The following is a 16,994-nucleotide window of genomic DNA, read 5'->3' on the forward strand; positions in this document are numbered from 1 at the left end:
CGTCTGTTATTTGTCCGCCGCGCGGCGGCGGCCAATCGGCCGCGCGGGGGCCCTGGATCTTTGCATAATGCCGCAACTCTCGGCACAATCCGCTTACGCGCGATTCGCAACCTACATTCCAACAGCCACGTGCCTAGCGTCGCGGGGCTGCAAGAGGGCCGATCGCTGCAGAACCTATGTCCTATCAGGGTGCAGCACCGAGGTGCCGCAGGAGCTGCTCGGCCTCCCACGCGCCGGACCAGTAGCGCACCTGGCACTGTACCTGTCCTTCTTCGAGGATGCGCTTCGCGAGGCCGCGGTGGCGGCGCACCAGCGCCACGTCCTGAGGGCGCAGGCGCAGAACGGGGCAGTAGTCGTTGCCGCCGTCTCCGACATACACCACGCGGTCGTACGACGCGTGACGCGCACGGAACGCGTCGAGCTCGTCGCCTTTGCACATGTTTGCGCTGCAGCCGACCTTGCAGGTGTGCTGCGTCGCGTCCGGCGCGATGCGGCGACGGAGCACCAGCAGGCCGTCGTCGCGGAACTGCGCAGGGTTCGTCACGATCTCGGTGAACAGGGGGGGGTCCAGGAGTTTTTGGTGCTGCGTCAGTTTCACCCGGCACCTACCTCGAGGATCGTGTGGATGTACACCTCGTTCGAGTTCGATAGCAGGAAAAAGTCCGTTTCACTGTTCTCCTTCAGCCAGCGCACACCGCGCACCATTGCCGGATGCTGGGTGAGTCACGCGACGTACGATGGGCATCTGGCGCAGCGCGTCCTCGAGATCCGCGCGGCTGTGGCCTTCGCGGTGCAGCTCCTCGAGCAGGTAGGCGCTTTGTGAGAGCTAGTGTACATACCACATGTCGGTAAACTGCATCGAGGACTTGCGCTTCACAAACTCGATGCGCAGGCGCGGCGAGAGCACCTCGTGCACCCAGCGGTCCGTGTCCTGGTCGGCGAGCGACCAGTCAAAGTCAAAGACGACCAGCTGCGACTTGACCGGCGCAAAGGGTGCAAAGTCCAGCTCGGGATCCTCCAGCACAATCGACCGCACGGCCACCTCCTTCGGCTCCATGGTGCCCATTCGCAACCGGCGCGTGCTGACTCAGCACACCCGCTTGCGCGCGGCCACCAGGGCGATGGCGCTGGACTTGGATGCGTGCATCGAGAAGCTGCTGAACAAGCAGCTTCTCGTGGACACGCTCCTGAAGGAGATCTGCGAAAAGACCAAGGAGCTGCTCATGCGCGAAAGCAACGTGGTGCACATCAGCGCACCGGTCACGGTCGTGGGCGACATCCATGGGTAGGTCCGCTCTGCTGCTCACCCAGCCAATTCTACGATCTGCTGGAAATCTTTCGCATCGGCGGCGATGCGCCGAATACCAACTACCTGTTTCTGGGCGACTATGTGGACCGCGGGCTGTTCTCGGTAGAGACCATCTCGCTCCTGACCTGCCTCAAGCTCCGGTACCCGAGCCGCGTGCAGCTCGTGCGCGGCAACCACGAGAGCCGTGCCGTGACGCAGACGTACGGCTTCTATGCCGAGTGCATGCGCAAGTACCCGGAGTCGAACGTGTGGCAGTACTTTACCGACATGTTTGACTTTCTCACCTTGTCGGTCGTGATCGACGACCAGATCATCTGCCTGCACGGCGGCCTCTCTCCTTCGATCCACTACATTGACCAGATCAAGATCATCGACCGCTTCCGCGAGATCCCGCACGAGGGGCCGATGGCCGACCTCGTGTGGTCCGACCCGGATCCGGACAAGGAGGAGTTTGCCATCTCGCCGCGTGGCGCCGGCTACACGTTTGGCGCCTCGGTCGTGAAGCACTTTCTCGAGATGAACAAAATGTCGCACATTTTGCGCGCACACCAGCTGTGCATGGAGGGGTACAGCGTCCTGTACGACGACCGCCTCAGCACCGTGTGGTCCGCGCCAAACTACTGCTACCGCTGCGGAAACCTCGCGTCGATCCTGGAAGTGGGGCCGGACGGCTCGCGCCATTTTAATACCTTTGAAGCCGCACCGGAGAACGAACACGACGGGCCGCTGCAGGCGAGCCAGCCACGCGTACGTTGCACGACTCACACAGAGCGAGGCCATCGAGTACTTTTTGTGATACCCGCGTATATATACCCGCATAGCTATCGACACGCGCGCTCTGCAAGCGCAACGAGGTCCGCACCGCACGCAGCGGAGGAGCACAACTGCGCCGCCCACGCTGGCGCCACACTTTTCCTCGCACGGAGCGCATCGACTTGTGCCAGCACCGCATCGCTCGCGGCGCGGCACACGGCATCCCACGGCGTCGCGCCATGCGTGGGTGGGAGGTGATTCCACACACACGCGTACGTGTACATGTCCGCATCGACGCCGAGCGTCGTGTACGCACGCAGCACACTGAGCGCCGCAGGATAGTCGCGCGCGCTGAGCATCGCGTGCAGCGCATTGTTCAGCATCGGCACGCCGTGCGCCGCGAGAAAGGACCGCTGCGCGGCGCGCGTCTGCGACGCGAGCGACGCCATGCATGACTTCCACACGCCGCGGGGCGTGGACAGCGTGTCGAGTAGCGGCGCAAGGCTTGCGTCGGACCTCGGCAGAGGACTCGCATCGTATATACCGTGGGGGGACTCGGCACGCTGCGCGGCGGCCGCATACAGCGTAAAGAGCGGCGCATAGGTCGTGCGGTGCACACGGTACGCGTCGCCGCTCGGCATCGCAAACGCTTGCAGCGCGAAAGCGGCCGCATGGTCGACACGCCCCCGCCCGGCCTCGAACGAGGTCAAAAAGTTGAGCATCGCCACGCCGGGAACGATGCCGTCTTGGTGCATGAGGCGCAGCACACTGTGGATCGCAGCAGAGCGGTAAGGCGACTCGTACGCCTTGCTTTGGCGGCGCAGCGCGGCCTGCGCCTGGCTCGAGCTCTGCTGAAAGAGCGCACGGATGCCCGGTGCGCTTGACATGGCATGCATCAGCGTCAGGTACGACGACGCGGTCCGCTGGGGGGAAACGACGCCGCCCAGCACATGGCGCGGCGCATGCGCCACAAAGCGGTACCGCTCGAGCCACACGCTCGCCGCGGCAAGGTCCCCGGCGCAGGTCCGTGCGCGGATCAAGGCGTTCCACAGCGCAGTGTGCGCCGCCCAGTCGCCAAGCGCAACGTCGGACGGCGCATTGCGCATGCGTGTGCGCTCGAGAAATGCGGCGGCACGCGCCGACGTGCGCTTGTGCGGCAATGCAAGCGCGCGGCACCCCTGTCCTTTGCCGGCATACGTCAGCAAAAGCGCCTCGCCGCGGTCCGGCCGCGACGCACGCCCATAAGCGGCGATGAACGCACATACTACGCTGTACTCGCCGCGCGCGCCGCGCGCAAGAAAGTCGAGCTGCAGCGCGTCGAGCACGGCGAGGAGCGCATCGGGCGGCAGCGAGCGTGCCATGCTTGCAATGACGCTCGACAGCGCCTCGGGAGGAAGCACAATGCCTGCCTCTATGCACGAATCGTATACGCTCGCGAGCGCGAGCGCAGGGTGCGCGTCGCACGACTGCCGCAGCTTGGTCGCCACGGCGAGGCGGCGGATGCCGTACTGCAGCGCGTCGACGAGTCCGGCGTGGTCGACGGGTATCCCCTGCAATGGAAGCTGGGCCAGTGCGCGCATGGCCTCTTCTGCGCGCGCCACCTCGTTGGCGTTCATCGCGCTGTGGATCAGCGCGCGGAGCGCTTGGACGCGGTCGACCCTGCTGGGCCCCGGCAGCGCGGGCTGGACAAGGTACGCGAGCGCGAGCACCGTGTACACCACCGCGCGGTCTGGCCTGCGTGGTGCCGTCGTCGGCACGATGCGCCGCAGGACGCTGGCGCCGAGGATCGGCGCGAGCGGCCGCCCCCGCATCCTGGGAAGGCGGAGCATGCAGAAGGAACGCACGTGATGCAACTTTTTTGGCGACGTACCATGGCGCCCGAGATTGACTTTTTGGCGGGGGATGCGGACCTCGTGTCTGCGAAGCCCCCCAAGAGCCAGGGCCGCCAAGGAGACGACAGCGACGATGATGTGGCGTTTATTGCTGCGGCCTCGCAGCGCCATAACGTCAAGGCCGGCGCCGAGGTGGCGAAACAGGCGAGCAAAGGCAAGAAAGCCAAGACCGCCAGCGGCATCGTGAGTGGCGGCGGCAGCTTTCAGAGCATGGGCCTGCACCCGTCGCTTTTGCGCTCGCTTCTTTTGCGTGGATTCACGACGCCGACGCCGATCCAGCGGCGGGCGATCCCGGCGATCCTCGCGCAGCCATCGCAAGACGTCGTCGGTATGGCGCGCACTGGTAGCGGCAAGACGCTCTCGTACATGGTACCGCTCATCCAGCGCCTCAACGGCCGGCACTCGACGACGTTTGGCGTCAAGTCCGTGATTTTGTGCCCGTCGCGCGAGCTGGCGATGCAAATCCTCAAGGTCGGCAAAGACATTGCGCGTGGCTGGCGCTCGGACGACGAGGCAAAGAGCGAGGCGATCCGCTGGGCGCTCATCGTCGGTGGTGAGTCGCTTGACCAGCAGTTTGCCATGATGGCTGGCAACCCCGACGTGGTGATTGCCACGCCGGGTCGTCTGCTGCACCTGGTGGTCGAGATGAATATGGACCTCAAGGCGGTCGAGTACGTGGTCTTTGACGAGGCCGACCGCTTGTTCGAGATGGGCTTTGCCGAGCAGCTCGAAGAGCTCCTGCGCCGCCTTCCACCGACGCGCCAGACGCTGCTGTTTAGTGCGACGCTGCCTAAAACACTGGTCGAGTTTGCGCGCGCGGGTCTCGAGGCGAATCCGAAGCTGATTCGTCTCGACGCCGACAGCAAGATCAGCCCTGAACTGCGCATGACCTTTTTTAGCGTGAAGCCGTCGGAAAAGGACGCGGCACTCCTTCTCCTCCTCCGCCACGTTATTAATGTGCCGATCGGCGAGGTGGGCGACGCGGCCTACGACGAGTACGAGGACGAGGACGTGGAGGACGACGAGGACGACGAGGAAGACGACCAGGGCAAGCGCAAGCGCAAGGCGCCCAAGCGCCACAACAAGCGGCGAAAGAATGCCGTGACGGAGCTCAAGCCCTACCAAACAATCATCTTTTGCGCGACCAAGCACCACGTCGAGTACCTCTTGCTGCTCCTCTCGACGATCGGCTACGCGTGCTCGCACATCTACTCGTCGCTCGATCAGACGGCCCGTGCGATTCAAATGAACCGCTTCCGCAACGGACGCACGTCGCTTTTGATCGTCACGGATCTGGCGGCACGTGGTATCGACTTGCCGGTGCTCGAGCATGTGGTGAACTACGACTTTCCGCCGCAGCCGCGCATCTTCGTGCACCGTGTCGGTCGTACAGCGCGTGCCGGCCGTCGGGGTTGGGCATGGAATCTGTGCACGCACACGGAGCTGCCGTACCTCTGCGATCTGCAGCTGTTCCTCGCGCGCCCGCTTGTCTCGGCGCACACACAGACCAGCGACGGCGCGCTGGACCTGCACAACAATATGGTGCTCGGAACGTTTCCGCGAGACGAGCTCGACAATGAGGTCGAGAGCGTGCAGCAGGCGATGCACGAATCGTCGAGTGTCGCGACCGCCTACGATTCGCTGGTCGGCGTTGTGAAGCGCGCGCACAACATGTACACCCGGTCACAGCCCAAGGCGAGCGCTGAAAGCTTCCGGCGCTCCAAGGACATGCTCAAGGACGCCGAGCGGAGCTCCATGACGGGAAATGCCGCGCAGGGCTGGGCCTTGGCCGGCCATCCGCTCGAAGCGGCGGGCGTGCACGACGTGCTCAAGCGCCCGAGCGTGTACCGCCTCGGCACTGGCGATGCGGACCTGCAGAAACCGCACGACGACGAGCTGTCCGCCGCGCGCGCTTCGCTCCTGGCCAAGGTAAATGCGTTCCGCCCGGGCGAGACCGTCTTTGAGATCGGAACACGTGGCCCGAATGCGCCGCTCGCGCAGCTCATGCAGGACCGCCGGCGCACGCTGGACGGAAAGCAGCGCCGCGCGAAGCTCATTGAGGATGCCAAGCAAACCACGCAGCCTGTGCAGGAGGCGACCGAGGAAGGCGAGACACTCAGCGATGCCGACGAGGCAGCCATCGAAGAAGTGTTTGATACCGGTAAAAAGTCCTTCCGTGACCCCAACTTTTACATGGGCTACGAGCAGCAGGGTGCGGACGAGGATCGCGGCTACGCGCTCAACAACGGCAACTTTGCTCAGCAGGCACGCAACGTCACGGTGGACTTGGGCGGTGACGAGCTTGGGCCCGGCCATGCCAACCAGCGCCCGAACCAGTCCCGCTGGGATACCAAGAAGAAGAAGTTCATCAAGGGCGACGGAACGGGCGCTGACAACCAAAAGCTGATCCGCACCGAAACCGGCCTGAAGCTTCCTGCCTCCTTCCGTTCGGGCCGCTACGACGAGTGGCGCAAGGAGCAGCGCGTGGACATGCCGCGCGTCGGCGAGGACGAGTCGGCCGCGCCGGCCTCGGTGCGCCGCGTCTCTGCTGCACTCCACGATGGCGTGGGTATGCAGCACCGTCGCGGTTTCCGCCACACACAGACCAAGGCGCCGAAGCCGCTCGACAAGCGCCAGCACGACTACCACAAGAAGCTCAAGCAGCGCGAGCGCCGCAGCACCGACAGGCCGCAGCAGGCCCGCAGCGAGCTCAAGAGTGCCTCGCAGATCCACCGCGAGCGCCAGACCAAGGCCAAGCGCATGGAGAAGAATGCGCGTCCTTCGCGGCGCAAGAAGAACTAGCGAGGTGAGCAAAAGTCACGCCTCCACATACTTTTACGGCACGTGGGGCGAGACAGGCTCGGTGGAGTCCTCATTGGTTCACGCGTGTCGGGGTAAGTCGTGTTGTGGTGCTAGGTACGTAGTTAACGTGCCAATCGTAACGACCATCATCATGGTAGGCCTTGCGCGCCTAGCGCTACTCTTTGGTGCTGTGGCTGGTGTGTGTCTCGCGCGGGAGGAGGGGACGCCGGTGTATACGGGCGTCACCTCGTTTCCCACCGAGGCGTTCACGTCGATGTACTACACGCCGAAGCGCATGGAGCAGGAACCGCGGCCGATTGTCACGCGTGTGAACGGTGGTGCATTCCCCGACTCGCTCAACAACCCCACCACGCTACCAACGGCTGTGCCGACAGACCCCGTGCAGCTGCCGCTGCCGCTGCACGGCGGCGAGCAAGTAGGAAAATTGATTCAGGACGTATGGGACATTGCAGGTCAACTGTTTCGCCTCGACAAGTCCAGCTCGCTTACTTGCAATTTGTGTCGCACCGGTCTCAAGACGCTACAGTCAGTTACCGACGTGAACCCGGAGATTCTGCCTGACGTCATGACAGCAGTCTGTGAGTCATTCAATCTCATGGGCAAGATTGATGTCGCACAGCAGTGTGCCAAGACACTCGCCAAGGAGGTATACGGCGGGCCTATCACAGAGGTTATGCGCTATGCCAACTTCTCAGGAAATGCACCGGATGCGACGCAGATCTGTGCACAGATCCCTCGGCTGCATCTATGCGATTGGCCATCGGAGAAGCTCTCTGAGTCGTTTCTCAACGACTGGTTCCGTGGAAAGCGCCACGCTCACAAGAACGTCACCGAGCGCTGGGCTGCAAAGCAAGCGCGCGCCACAAACTCACCGCGGGAGGAAATGCTGCGCGTGCTGCACATTTCCGACTTGCACATTGACGGGCGCTATCAAGTTGGATCAGAGAGTGCATGTACGTTTGGTACCACAAAGCTCTGCTGTCAGCAGGACAGTACAAACAGCACTATGTGGTCCAATCAAGGCTACCACGGCAAGTTGCCCAAACAAAACATTTCGCAAGAGGCGAATTACTGGGGCAGTCTTACGTGCGATGCCCCATGGTCACTGATTGGGAATACGATGCAGGCGATTCAGGCGCTTGGTGGGAAGAAGGGCTTTGATCTTGCTTTATTCACCGGCGACCTTGGTTCTCATGACGACCTGTACCGCTACTCGCGCGAATACGTCGAGTGGTCGGAGCAGGCCATGTACAATACCATGAAGCACTTTTTGGGCGATACGCCCTTGATATCCACATTGGGAAACCATGATATGGGACCGGAAAATATCATGACGCACCGCAACCTTCCTGGCGATTTGCCTCATTTGTACGACTGGGACCTGAACTACCTGGCGGACTTGTGGTCGGCCAAAGACTGGATCAACAGCACACAACAGAACCAAATCCGAACCCATGCAGGTGCATACTCAATCAGCCCTCGCAAAGGGCTGCGCGTCATATCCCTCAACACTCAGCTGTGGTACTTTGGTAACTTTTACAACTACATCCACTCTTCCAATGTCGATGCCAGCGGAATGCTGCGCTTCCTCACCGACGAGCTTCTAGCGGCCGAGGAGGCAGGCGAACGTGTATGGATCATTGGGCATGTACTGACAGGATGGAATGGATCTCAGGCCCTCGATAAGCCTGCCAACCTCTTTTACCAAATTGTGAGCCGTTTTGCTCCGCATACCATTGCCCACATTTTCTTTGGGCACACGCATGAAGATCAGTTTCAACTATTCTACCGCGACACGCAAGGCGAATCAGCCGCTGTGAACCAGGACTCTTCGCGTGCCGTGGCCCAAGCCTTTATTGCCCCTTCTGTTACGACACTGACGAAAGTGAACCCTTCAGTCCGGGTGTACTCGGTCGACCCTTCGACATTTGACGTGTATGATTATGACCAATATTACACGCAGGCAGGTGACTTCCAGGATCTTGTTGACAGCAAGGTCAAGCACGGTCCAATTTGGAGGCACCTTTACAGTGCTCGCGATGCTTTTGGCGACATGCATGCATCTGTGCAACGCAACAAGTACAAGGCTGGCGTCACACTCAACGGAACGCATTGGCCTGCGCATGCACCCCTTAATGGCTCGTTCTGGGCCGCGCTTACTGATGAGATGGAAGCACGACCATCTCTCGTCAAACATTTTTCGGAGTTGCAAGGGCGTCTGAGCCCCGTGACGGCGACCTGTGACGATCACGACTGCCAAACTGCCAATATTTGTTATATGCGCTCAGGCTCGCCAACCCTTGGCCGGAAATGCAACCCGAATTATGCCACTGTGGCGCGCTAGTGTTTTATGAATGTATGTGATCTAACCTACGATTGGGATGAATGCTCTCTTGGCAACGTACATAGCTCCAGTGTATTTGTGTAATTCGGACGGCTATTGCGAATGATACAGAACAGATACGGCACGACTAAAACAGAAAGAAATCTTCTTTTGCTCGACTGCTCTATGTGCCCTCCGAATAAGGGATCAGACGCCTATTTTTTCGTGACTCAGGTAGAAAGAACGCTCAGTTCGTAGATTCTGGGATTTCAATCTGCGTCACTGCACTCTGCCTTGGCAGCTATGAAGCGTCCCCCTGACATTAGATTTATAATGACCATGTTATCTCACAAATTGTGTTCCGTATCTATCCTACGACTCTCTGCAGATTCTCCGCCAAATAACAGGCTTGCTGCTCATGGCGCAAAGATCCGCCGAATTGATTAGTTAAGCCTGCAGAGCACGGTTGAATCCACATTTTTCATGTACACGTGCCAGAATTCATAGGTGTGGAGCGATCGAACATGCCGTGGCACGCGGGGCTTGGTTCCCAATGGCTGCAGGGCGTCGTGGACGCGTAGGGTCCATTAGAGTTCACGCGTGCTTTTCGCGTGTGTCTATATAACTAATACTATTCCCAAGGGAATCCCCCACTAGCAAGTGTCATGGTCGGAGTCAAGCGCATTCTTGCAGGTGCTGCTCTGCTGCTGGGTGTCTCGCAGGTCGCCGCCACGGCGACCCCGGGCACGCCTGTGTATACGGGTGTCAAGTCCTTCCCTACGGAAGTCTTCAAGTCGATGTACTACATGCCCAAGAACCAGGAACAGGAGCCCCGCCCTGTGGTGACGCGCCTGAACGGAGGTACCTTCCCTGACTCGCTCAACAACCCCACGCAGTTGCCCACTGCGCCCCCCTCGAGCGAGATTCTGATGCCCCCTCAGCAACACGGCAGCGAACAGGTGGACAAGCTTGTGAACGATCTTTTCAACATTGCTGGCCAGCTCTTCAAGCTGGACCAGTCAACTTCGCTGACCTGCAACCTCTGCACGTCTGGTCTTGCTACGCTCCAGACGCTTGCGCACGTTGACCCCGAGATTCTCCCTGACGTGATGGGCTCGATTTGTGATACATTTGGCGTGTTCAAGCTGCTCAGCTTCAAGCAGGAGTGCAAGCGCACGCTCGGCAAGGCCGTGTATGGTGGTCCGATCACGCAGGTGCTTAGCGTGGCCAACTTCACCAAAGGCGCCATTGATGCCCAGGGTATCTGCGCGCAGATCCCGAAGCTGAACCTGTGCCCCAAGCCTTCGGAGAAATTCTCGGACGACTTCCTGAACAGCTGGTTCCGTGGCAAGCGTCACGCCTCCAAGCAGGTGACCAGCCGCTGGGCGCAGAAGAAGGCCGAGTCGAAGAAGTGGCCCAAGGACCAGATGCTCCGTGTGCCCCACGTCTCGGACCTGCACGTTGACGGTCGCTACAAGGTCGGTGCCGAGGCTGCGTGCACCTTTGGCGAGACGGTTGCTTGCTGCCGTCAGAACAGCTACAACTCGACTATGTGGGACAAGCAGTTTGTCCACGGCGACCTCCCGAAGAAGAACATTTCCGAAGAGTCGAACTACTGGGGCAGTCTCAAGTGCGACGCTCCCTGGGCGCTGATGGGCAACTCGATGCAGACCCTCAAGGCGCTCGGTGGCAAGAAAGGCTTCGACTTTGCCGTCTTTACCGGTGATCTCGTTGCGCACGACGATCTTTACCGCTACTCCCACGACTTTGCTGAGTACTCGGAGCAGGCTCTCTTTGACATGCTGAAGCACTTCCTTGGTGATACCCCTCTCCTTACCACTCTCGGCAACCACGACACCTCGCCCGAGAACTTTATGTCGCACAAGAACATGCCCTACGGCATCTCGAACGCGTTCAACTGGGACCTGAACTACGTCGCCGAGCTCTGGTCGGCGGAGAACTGGATCAACAGCACGCAGGCCAACCAGGTCCGGACGCACTACGGTGCCTACTCCATCTCGCCCCGCAAGGGATTCCGTGTCATTTCGCTCAACACCGACTTCTGGTACTACGTGAACGTGTACAACTACGTGAACATGCAGAACCCCGATGCGAGCGGCATGCTTCGTTTCCTCACCGACGAACTGCTTGCTGCCGAGGAGGCTGGTGAGCGCGTGTGGATCATTGGTCACGTTCTTACCGGCTGGAGCGGCGATGAGGCGCTCGACCGCCCGGGCAACCTCTTCTACCAGATTGTGAGCCGCTTTGCTCCCCACACTCTTGCGCACATCTTCTTTGGTCACACGCACGAGGACCACTTCCAGATGTTCTACTTTAACGACAATGGTGAGTCGGCCAGCGCGCGCCAGAACACCAAGGACGCGGTCGCACAGGCGTTTATTGCCCCGTCGATCACTCCTTACACCTACCTTAACCCCGCGATTCGTGTGTACACGGTCGACCCGGGCACCTTTGAGGTGTTCGACTACGATCAGTACTACTCGCAGATTGACGAGTATGACGAACTGATCGAGAGCAAGGCCAACCACGGCCCTGTCTGGCGTCACCTGTACAGTGCGCGCGACGCGTACGGCGACTTCCGCTCGTCGGTCCACACCGGCAAGTACAATGCTGGCGTCAAGCTTGACGGCACCAAGTGGCCCGAGTCGGCTCCCCTCAACGCTACGTTCTGGGGAGCAGTCACGGACGAGATGGAGGCGCGCCCTGAGCTTGTGTCCTACTTCTCGCGCCTCCAGTCGCGTCTTTCGTCCAAGGCGCGCGTGTGCGACACGGCCGAGTGCCACAAGGCCAACATTTGCTACATGCGTTCGGGCTCCCCGACCCAGGGCCGCCGTTGCAACTCTGACTACTCCTCGGTTGGTCGTTGATTTCCTTTTGTTGTAGTTTCATCATGCAGACCCTTTAGTACACAGTATATCAGTATCCCTTGCGCGCCCGTGCACTTTTCGCGCATCCGGCCGACGCCGATTGCAGCCGCAAATCTCTCCGCAGTCACACGTGTAGGACGTGATTATGCGATTGGCTACAAAAAAATAGTCGGCACACGACACCAAATTAAGCTACATCCGCGCGTTGAGCAGGCCTTTAAAATAGAGAAGCAATACAGAATGGCATCCTCACCCACTCAACATGGTCCACGCTGCTACATTCCGTGCGAGCGTGCTCCTCGCCGTGTGCGCTTGCACCTCGGTGATGGCAGCTAGCTCGTCGTCGAGCTCGACGCCCCTCATTTCCACCAAGACTGCCGGCACGGATGTGTACACCGCCCCCTCGGCCTTCCCGACGTCCGAGTTCCCCTCGATGGACTTTATGCCCAAGAGCCAGGAAGCCGAGCCCCGCCCTGTTATTACGCGCATCGAGGGTGGCCATTTTGACGACTCGCTCGTGAACCCCACGCAGCTTCCCGAGTCGAACGCCAAGAGCGAGGGTGTGCTTCCCAAACCCTCACCGAGCGCCGCTGCCAAGGTCGGCAACAAGAACAAGTTCCGCAAGATGGCCATCGCGCAGATCTCGGAGCTCTTCGACACGAACAACACGGCCAAGACCACCTGCGACAAGTGTCGCAAGGCCCTGCAGGCCGCTCAGAAGGTCGCGTGGGCCGCGCCTTCGATGGTCCCTGAGCTGATGATTGAGATGTGCAAGAAGTACAACTACACCACCACCCCCACCGCTGCCCAGGGCTGTGAGGACATGCTTTCCCGCGGCTCGCTGGGCGGTGTCTACACCCAGGCGCTGAGCTACGCCAACTTCTCGGACGGTTCGCCCTCGCTCGACTACCTGTGTGCCACGTACATCAGCGGCAAGTCGTGTGACGTGCCCAAGATGGAGGTGCTCTCGAAGGACTTCCTCTCGAGCTGGTTCAAGGGCAAGCCCACCGCCCCGGAGGAGGTGAAGAAGCGCTCGAAGAAGACTGGTAAGAAGCAGGACAAGCCCCTGCGCACCCTGCATGTTTCCGACTTCCACGTCGACCCCCGCTACATGGTCGGTGCCGAGGCCAAGTGCACCAGTGGCCAGTGCTGCCGTGCGAACTCGTTCAACAGCACCATCTGGAAGAAGACCGACTTCAAGCAGGGCTCTCTGCCCAAGGAGAACATCTCGCAGCCCGCCAACTACTGGGGTGAGTTCACCTGTGACCCCCCGTGGTCGCTCATTGCCTCGGGTATGCAGGGCATCAGCGGTCTCGTGAAGAAGGACGGTCCGCTGGACCTCGGTATCTTTACCGGTGACCTGACGACCCACGACGAGGACAACCACATCTCGGTTGACCTGGTCAAGTACGCCGAGCAGTCGCTCTACGACATGTTCCACCGCCACATGGGCAACGCTACGATGGTTGTTGCGCTCGGCAACCACGACTCGTCGCCCGCGGACTTTGCTGCGCCCAGCAACCTGCCCGACGGTCGTGCCGATCAGTTCTCGTGGAACTACGAGAATGTCGCTTCGCTCGTCAAGTCCGAGGGTTGGGGTAACAACTCGGTCGCCAAGAAGATCCGCTCGCACTACGGTGGTTACTCGGTGAGCCCCCGCCACGGTCTCCGCATCATTGCCCTGAACTCCGACTTCTGGTACAAGGGCAACACCTTTAGCTACCTCAACCTGAACAAGCCCGACCCCAGTGGCATGCTTCGCTGGTTCACCGACGAGCTTCAAGAGGCGGAGAACAGCAACGAGCGTGCGTGGGTCGTTGCCCACGTGCCCACCGGCTGGGACGGCGGCAACTCGCTCGACGCCCCCACCAACCTGTTCTACCACATTGTCTCGCGCTACACGCATACCATTGCCCAGATCTTCTTCGGTCACACGCACGAGGACCAGTTCCACCTCTTCTACGAGATGTCGAACGGTAACGCGACCTCGGCCTCGCGCAAGACCGAAGACGCGACGGCCCACGCCTTCCTTGGCCCCTCGCTCACCCCCCTGAGCAAGGTGCAGCCGTCGCTGCGTATCTACGATGTGGACCCTGAGACTTACGAGGTGATGGACTACAGCCAGTACTTCACCCCCATTAGCGAGTTCAAGAACCTGAAGGAGGCCGGCCCCGTCTGGCACCTGCTCTACAAGGCCCGTGAGACCTACTCCAACTTCACTGCCTCGCAGAAGGCTGGCACCTACGCCGCGCCCGTCAAGCTGAACAACGGCGTGTGGCCCAAGAGCGCCTCTCTCAATGCTAGCTTCTGGGCCGCGCTCACTGACGAGATGGAGCAGCGCCCCGAGCTGGTCGAGCTCCACCAGATCTACCAGGGCCGCAACAGCCCCAAGTCGTGGGCCTGCACCACCGATGACTGCCACAAGGCCAAGGTGTGCTACATGCGCTCTGGCTCTTCTTCGCTCGGTCGCGCCTGCCCCAAGGGCTACGGCTCGGTCCAGGGCAGCCACTAGGCGTAGTTTCGTAGTTGTGGTTTCGGTTTGCTAAATTTCATGGACAATGCGCACGGACCCCCTCGTGCCCACCGCCGCCGCGTTTGGGCTGGGTTGGCACGTGCGAATCCGCAGCGGCCCATTGGCCCCGCCCCAATTAATGCCGGAGGGTGTGGAGAATGAAACTTGGCGCCTGTCGTGTGCATTAAATAGGCGCGGTTCGCACCGGCTTCCCTCCCCACCTTGCTGCCATGAAGACTAGCCTCGTTTCGGCGTCGGCGCTCCTTGCGCTGGGCGCCATTGCTCCTGTGATGGCCAAGAGCCCGTCGCAGTATGTCGCTACGACGTCCTTCGGCCCGGACGCCTACACTGTCCCTGCGGCCTTCCCCACCTCCGAGTTCCCGTCCATGGACTTTATGCCCAAGAGCCAGGAGGCTGAGCCCCGTCCCGTGATCACGCGCGTGGATGGTGGCAAGTTTGAAGACACGCTTGTGAACCCCACGCAGCTTCCCAACATGGCCTCGGCAAGTGAGGCCGTCTTCCCTCTGGCCACGCAGAGCGCGCAGGCGGCCGCTAACAACACCAACTTCCGCGAACAGGCGCTGACCAACTTTACGAACCTGCTCAACGATAAGGGTCAGTCCGACTGCCAGAAGTGCCGTCTTGCGCTCCAGCTTGGCCAGCGCGTCGTCCAGGGTGCCCCGTCGCTTGGTCCTGCGCTGATGGTGCAGCTTTGCCAGCAGTACAACTACACGACTACACCGACTGTCAAAATTGGCTGCGAAAACAAGTACGGTGCCTCGGCCCTTGGCGCTGTCCTTACGCAGGTCCTGAGCTACTCCAACTTTACCGACGACTCACCCACGCTGGACTACCTGTGTGCTATGCAGGTGACCAGCCAGCCGTGCCCCATCCCCCAGCAGGATGTGTTCACCCCCGAGTTCCTCTCGGACTGGTTCAAGGGCAAGCCTGTCCCGCCTCCCGAGATTGAGTCGCGCTCGAAGAAGACCGGTAAGAAGCAGGACAAGCCGCTGCGCGCGCTGCACGTCTCTGACTTCCACGTCGACCCTCGCTACGTGGTCGACTCGGAGGCTGCGTGCAGCGGCTACCCCTGCTGCCGCGCCGACTCGTACAACAGCACGCTCTGGAGCAAGCCCGTGTTTGACGTGGGCACGCTCCCCAAGGAGAACATTTCGGAGCCTGCCAACTACTGGGGCCACTACCAGTGCGACCCTCCGTGGGGCCTCGTTGCCGCTGGTATGCAGGGCATTAGCGGCATTACCGAGAAGGACGGTGCGCTGGACTTTGGTGTCTTTACCGGTGATCTGACGACGCACGACGCGACGAACCACATTTCGAGGGACCTTGTCAAGTACGCCGAGCAGTCGCTCTTTGACATGTTCCACCGCCACATGGGCAATGCCACGATGGTCGTTGCGCTCGGCAACCACGACACGTCGCCCTCGGACCAGACCGCGCCTGCGGGTCTCCCCGATGGCCGTGGCGACCAGTTCTCGTGGAACTACGAGAACGTCGCCTCGCTCGTCAAGTCGGAGGGCTGGGGCAACGACTCGACGGCCGAGAGCATCCGCTCGCACTACGCCGGCTACTCGGTGAGCCCCCGCCAGGGCTTCCGCATCATTGCGCTGAACTCGGACATGTGGTACAAGGGCAACTTCTTCGCCTACATGAACCTGAGCAACCCTGACCAGAGCGGCATGCTCCGCTGGTTCACCGACCAGCTGCAGGAGGCCGAGGACCGCAACGAGCGTGTCTGGGTCGTCGCCCACGTTCTCACCGGCTGGAACGGCGGTGACGCGCTCGACAACCCCTCGAACCTGATCTACCACATTGTCTCGCGCTACTCAAACACCATTGCGCACCTCTTCTTTGGCCACTCGCACGAGGACATGTTCCAGCTGTACTACAACGCGACCAACGGCAACTCGACCTCGGCGAGCCGCAAGTCGGCGGACGTCAAGGCGCACGCCTTTGTCGGCCCGTCGCTCACGCCACTCACCAACGTCCAGCCGTCGCTGCGTATCTACGAGGTGGACCCCGAGACTTACGAGGTGATGGACTACCACCAGTACTTTACCCCCATCTCGGACTTTAAGAACGCTACGAGCCAGGGCCCCATCTGGCACGAGCTCTACTCGGCGCGCGAGACCTACTCGAACCTCAGCGCCGCGCAGCAGGCTGGCACCTACGCTGCGCCGGTCGCCCTCGAGAACGGCATGTGGCCCAAGAGCGCCCCGCTCAACGCTAGCTTCTGGGCGGCGGTGACCGACGAGATGGAGCAGCGCCCCGAGCTGGTCGAGCTCCACCACCTCTACCAGGGCCGCAACTCGCCGCGCTCGCCGGCGTGCAACACGGACGAGTGCCACAAGGCCAAGGTGTGCTACATGCGCTCCGGTTCCTCTTCGCTCGGCCGCGCCTGCCCCAAGGGCTACGGCTCGGTCCAGAGCGCTTTTGATGTTTGATAGCTTGGTTTTTAGAATGCAATGTGGCACGT

The 16,994-nt window shown here is 61.0% G+C and overlaps 8 protein-coding genes across 8 annotated transcripts; 6 read left to right on the plus strand and 2 right to left on the minus strand.

Moving 5' to 3' along the window:
* Nucleotides 1-184: 184 nt before the first annotated feature.
* Nucleotides 185-1,057, minus strand: MJAP1_002520 (pyridoxal phosphatase; the record flags this gene model as incomplete). Its single annotated transcript, XM_060266455.1, has 4 exons — nt 185-583; nt 610-714; nt 737-815; nt 840-1,057. 4 exons carry the CDS (start codon nt 1,055-1,057, stop codon nt 185-187), a joined length of 801 nt encoding a protein of 266 aa, XP_060122438.1.
* A 64-nt stretch (nt 1,058-1,121) lies between these two features.
* PPG1 (protein-serine/threonine phosphatase) lies at nt 1,122-2,105 on the plus strand (the record flags this gene model as incomplete). Its single annotated transcript, XM_060266456.1, has 3 exons — nt 1,122-1,285; nt 1,312-2,056; nt 2,079-2,105. 3 exons carry the CDS (start codon nt 1,122-1,124, stop codon nt 2,103-2,105), a joined length of 936 nt encoding a protein of 311 aa, XP_060122439.1.
* A 25-nt stretch (nt 2,106-2,130) lies between these two features.
* MJAP1_002522 (lipoyl(octanoyl) transferase) lies at nt 2,131-3,873 on the minus strand (the record flags this gene model as incomplete). Its single annotated transcript, XM_060266457.1, has 1 exon — nt 2,131-3,873. One exon carries the CDS (start codon nt 3,871-3,873, stop codon nt 2,131-2,133), a length of 1,743 nt encoding a protein of 580 aa, XP_060122440.1.
* Nucleotides 3,874-3,933: 60 nt separating this feature from the next.
* Nucleotides 3,934-6,756, plus strand: DBP10 (RNA helicase; the record flags this gene model as incomplete). Its single annotated transcript, XM_060266458.1, has 1 exon — nt 3,934-6,756. The coding sequence occupies one exon, from the start codon at nt 3,934-3,936 to the stop codon at nt 6,754-6,756; it is 2,823 nt and encodes a 940-aa protein (XP_060122441.1).
* Nucleotides 6,757-6,907: 151 nt separating this feature from the next.
* On the plus strand, nt 6,908-8,748 carry MJAP1_002524 (uncharacterized protein; the record flags this gene model as incomplete). The annotated part of the gene is made up of 3 exons (XM_060266459.1): nt 6,908-7,730; nt 7,800-8,712; nt 8,745-8,748. The coding sequence occupies 3 exons, from the start codon at nt 6,908-6,910 to the stop codon at nt 8,746-8,748; spliced, it is 1,740 nt and encodes a 579-aa protein (XP_060122442.1).
* Nucleotides 8,749-9,765: 1,017 nt separating this feature from the next.
* MJAP1_002525 (uncharacterized protein) lies at nt 9,766-11,988 on the plus strand (the record flags this gene model as incomplete). Its single annotated transcript, XM_060266460.1, has 1 exon — nt 9,766-11,988. The coding sequence occupies one exon, from the start codon at nt 9,766-9,768 to the stop codon at nt 11,986-11,988; it is 2,223 nt and encodes a 740-aa protein (XP_060122443.1).
* Nucleotides 11,989-12,250: 262 nt separating this feature from the next.
* MJAP1_002526 (uncharacterized protein) lies at nt 12,251-14,500 on the plus strand (the record flags this gene model as incomplete). The annotated part of the gene is made up of 1 exon (XM_060266461.1): nt 12,251-14,500. The coding sequence occupies one exon, from the start codon at nt 12,251-12,253 to the stop codon at nt 14,498-14,500; it is 2,250 nt and encodes a 749-aa protein (XP_060122444.1).
* Nucleotides 14,501-14,730: 230 nt separating this feature from the next.
* MJAP1_002527 (uncharacterized protein) lies at nt 14,731-16,962 on the plus strand (the record flags this gene model as incomplete). Its single annotated transcript, XM_060266462.1, has 1 exon — nt 14,731-16,962. The coding sequence occupies one exon, from the start codon at nt 14,731-14,733 to the stop codon at nt 16,960-16,962; it is 2,232 nt and encodes a 743-aa protein (XP_060122445.1).
* Between the last annotated feature and the right edge of the window lie 32 nt (nt 16,963-16,994).

Source organism: Malassezia japonica, chromosome 4 (assembly GCF_029542785.1).
Source record: "Malassezia japonica chromosome 4, complete sequence".
NCBI lineage: Eukaryota > Fungi > Basidiomycota > Malasseziomycetes > Malasseziales > Malasseziaceae > Malassezia > Malassezia japonica.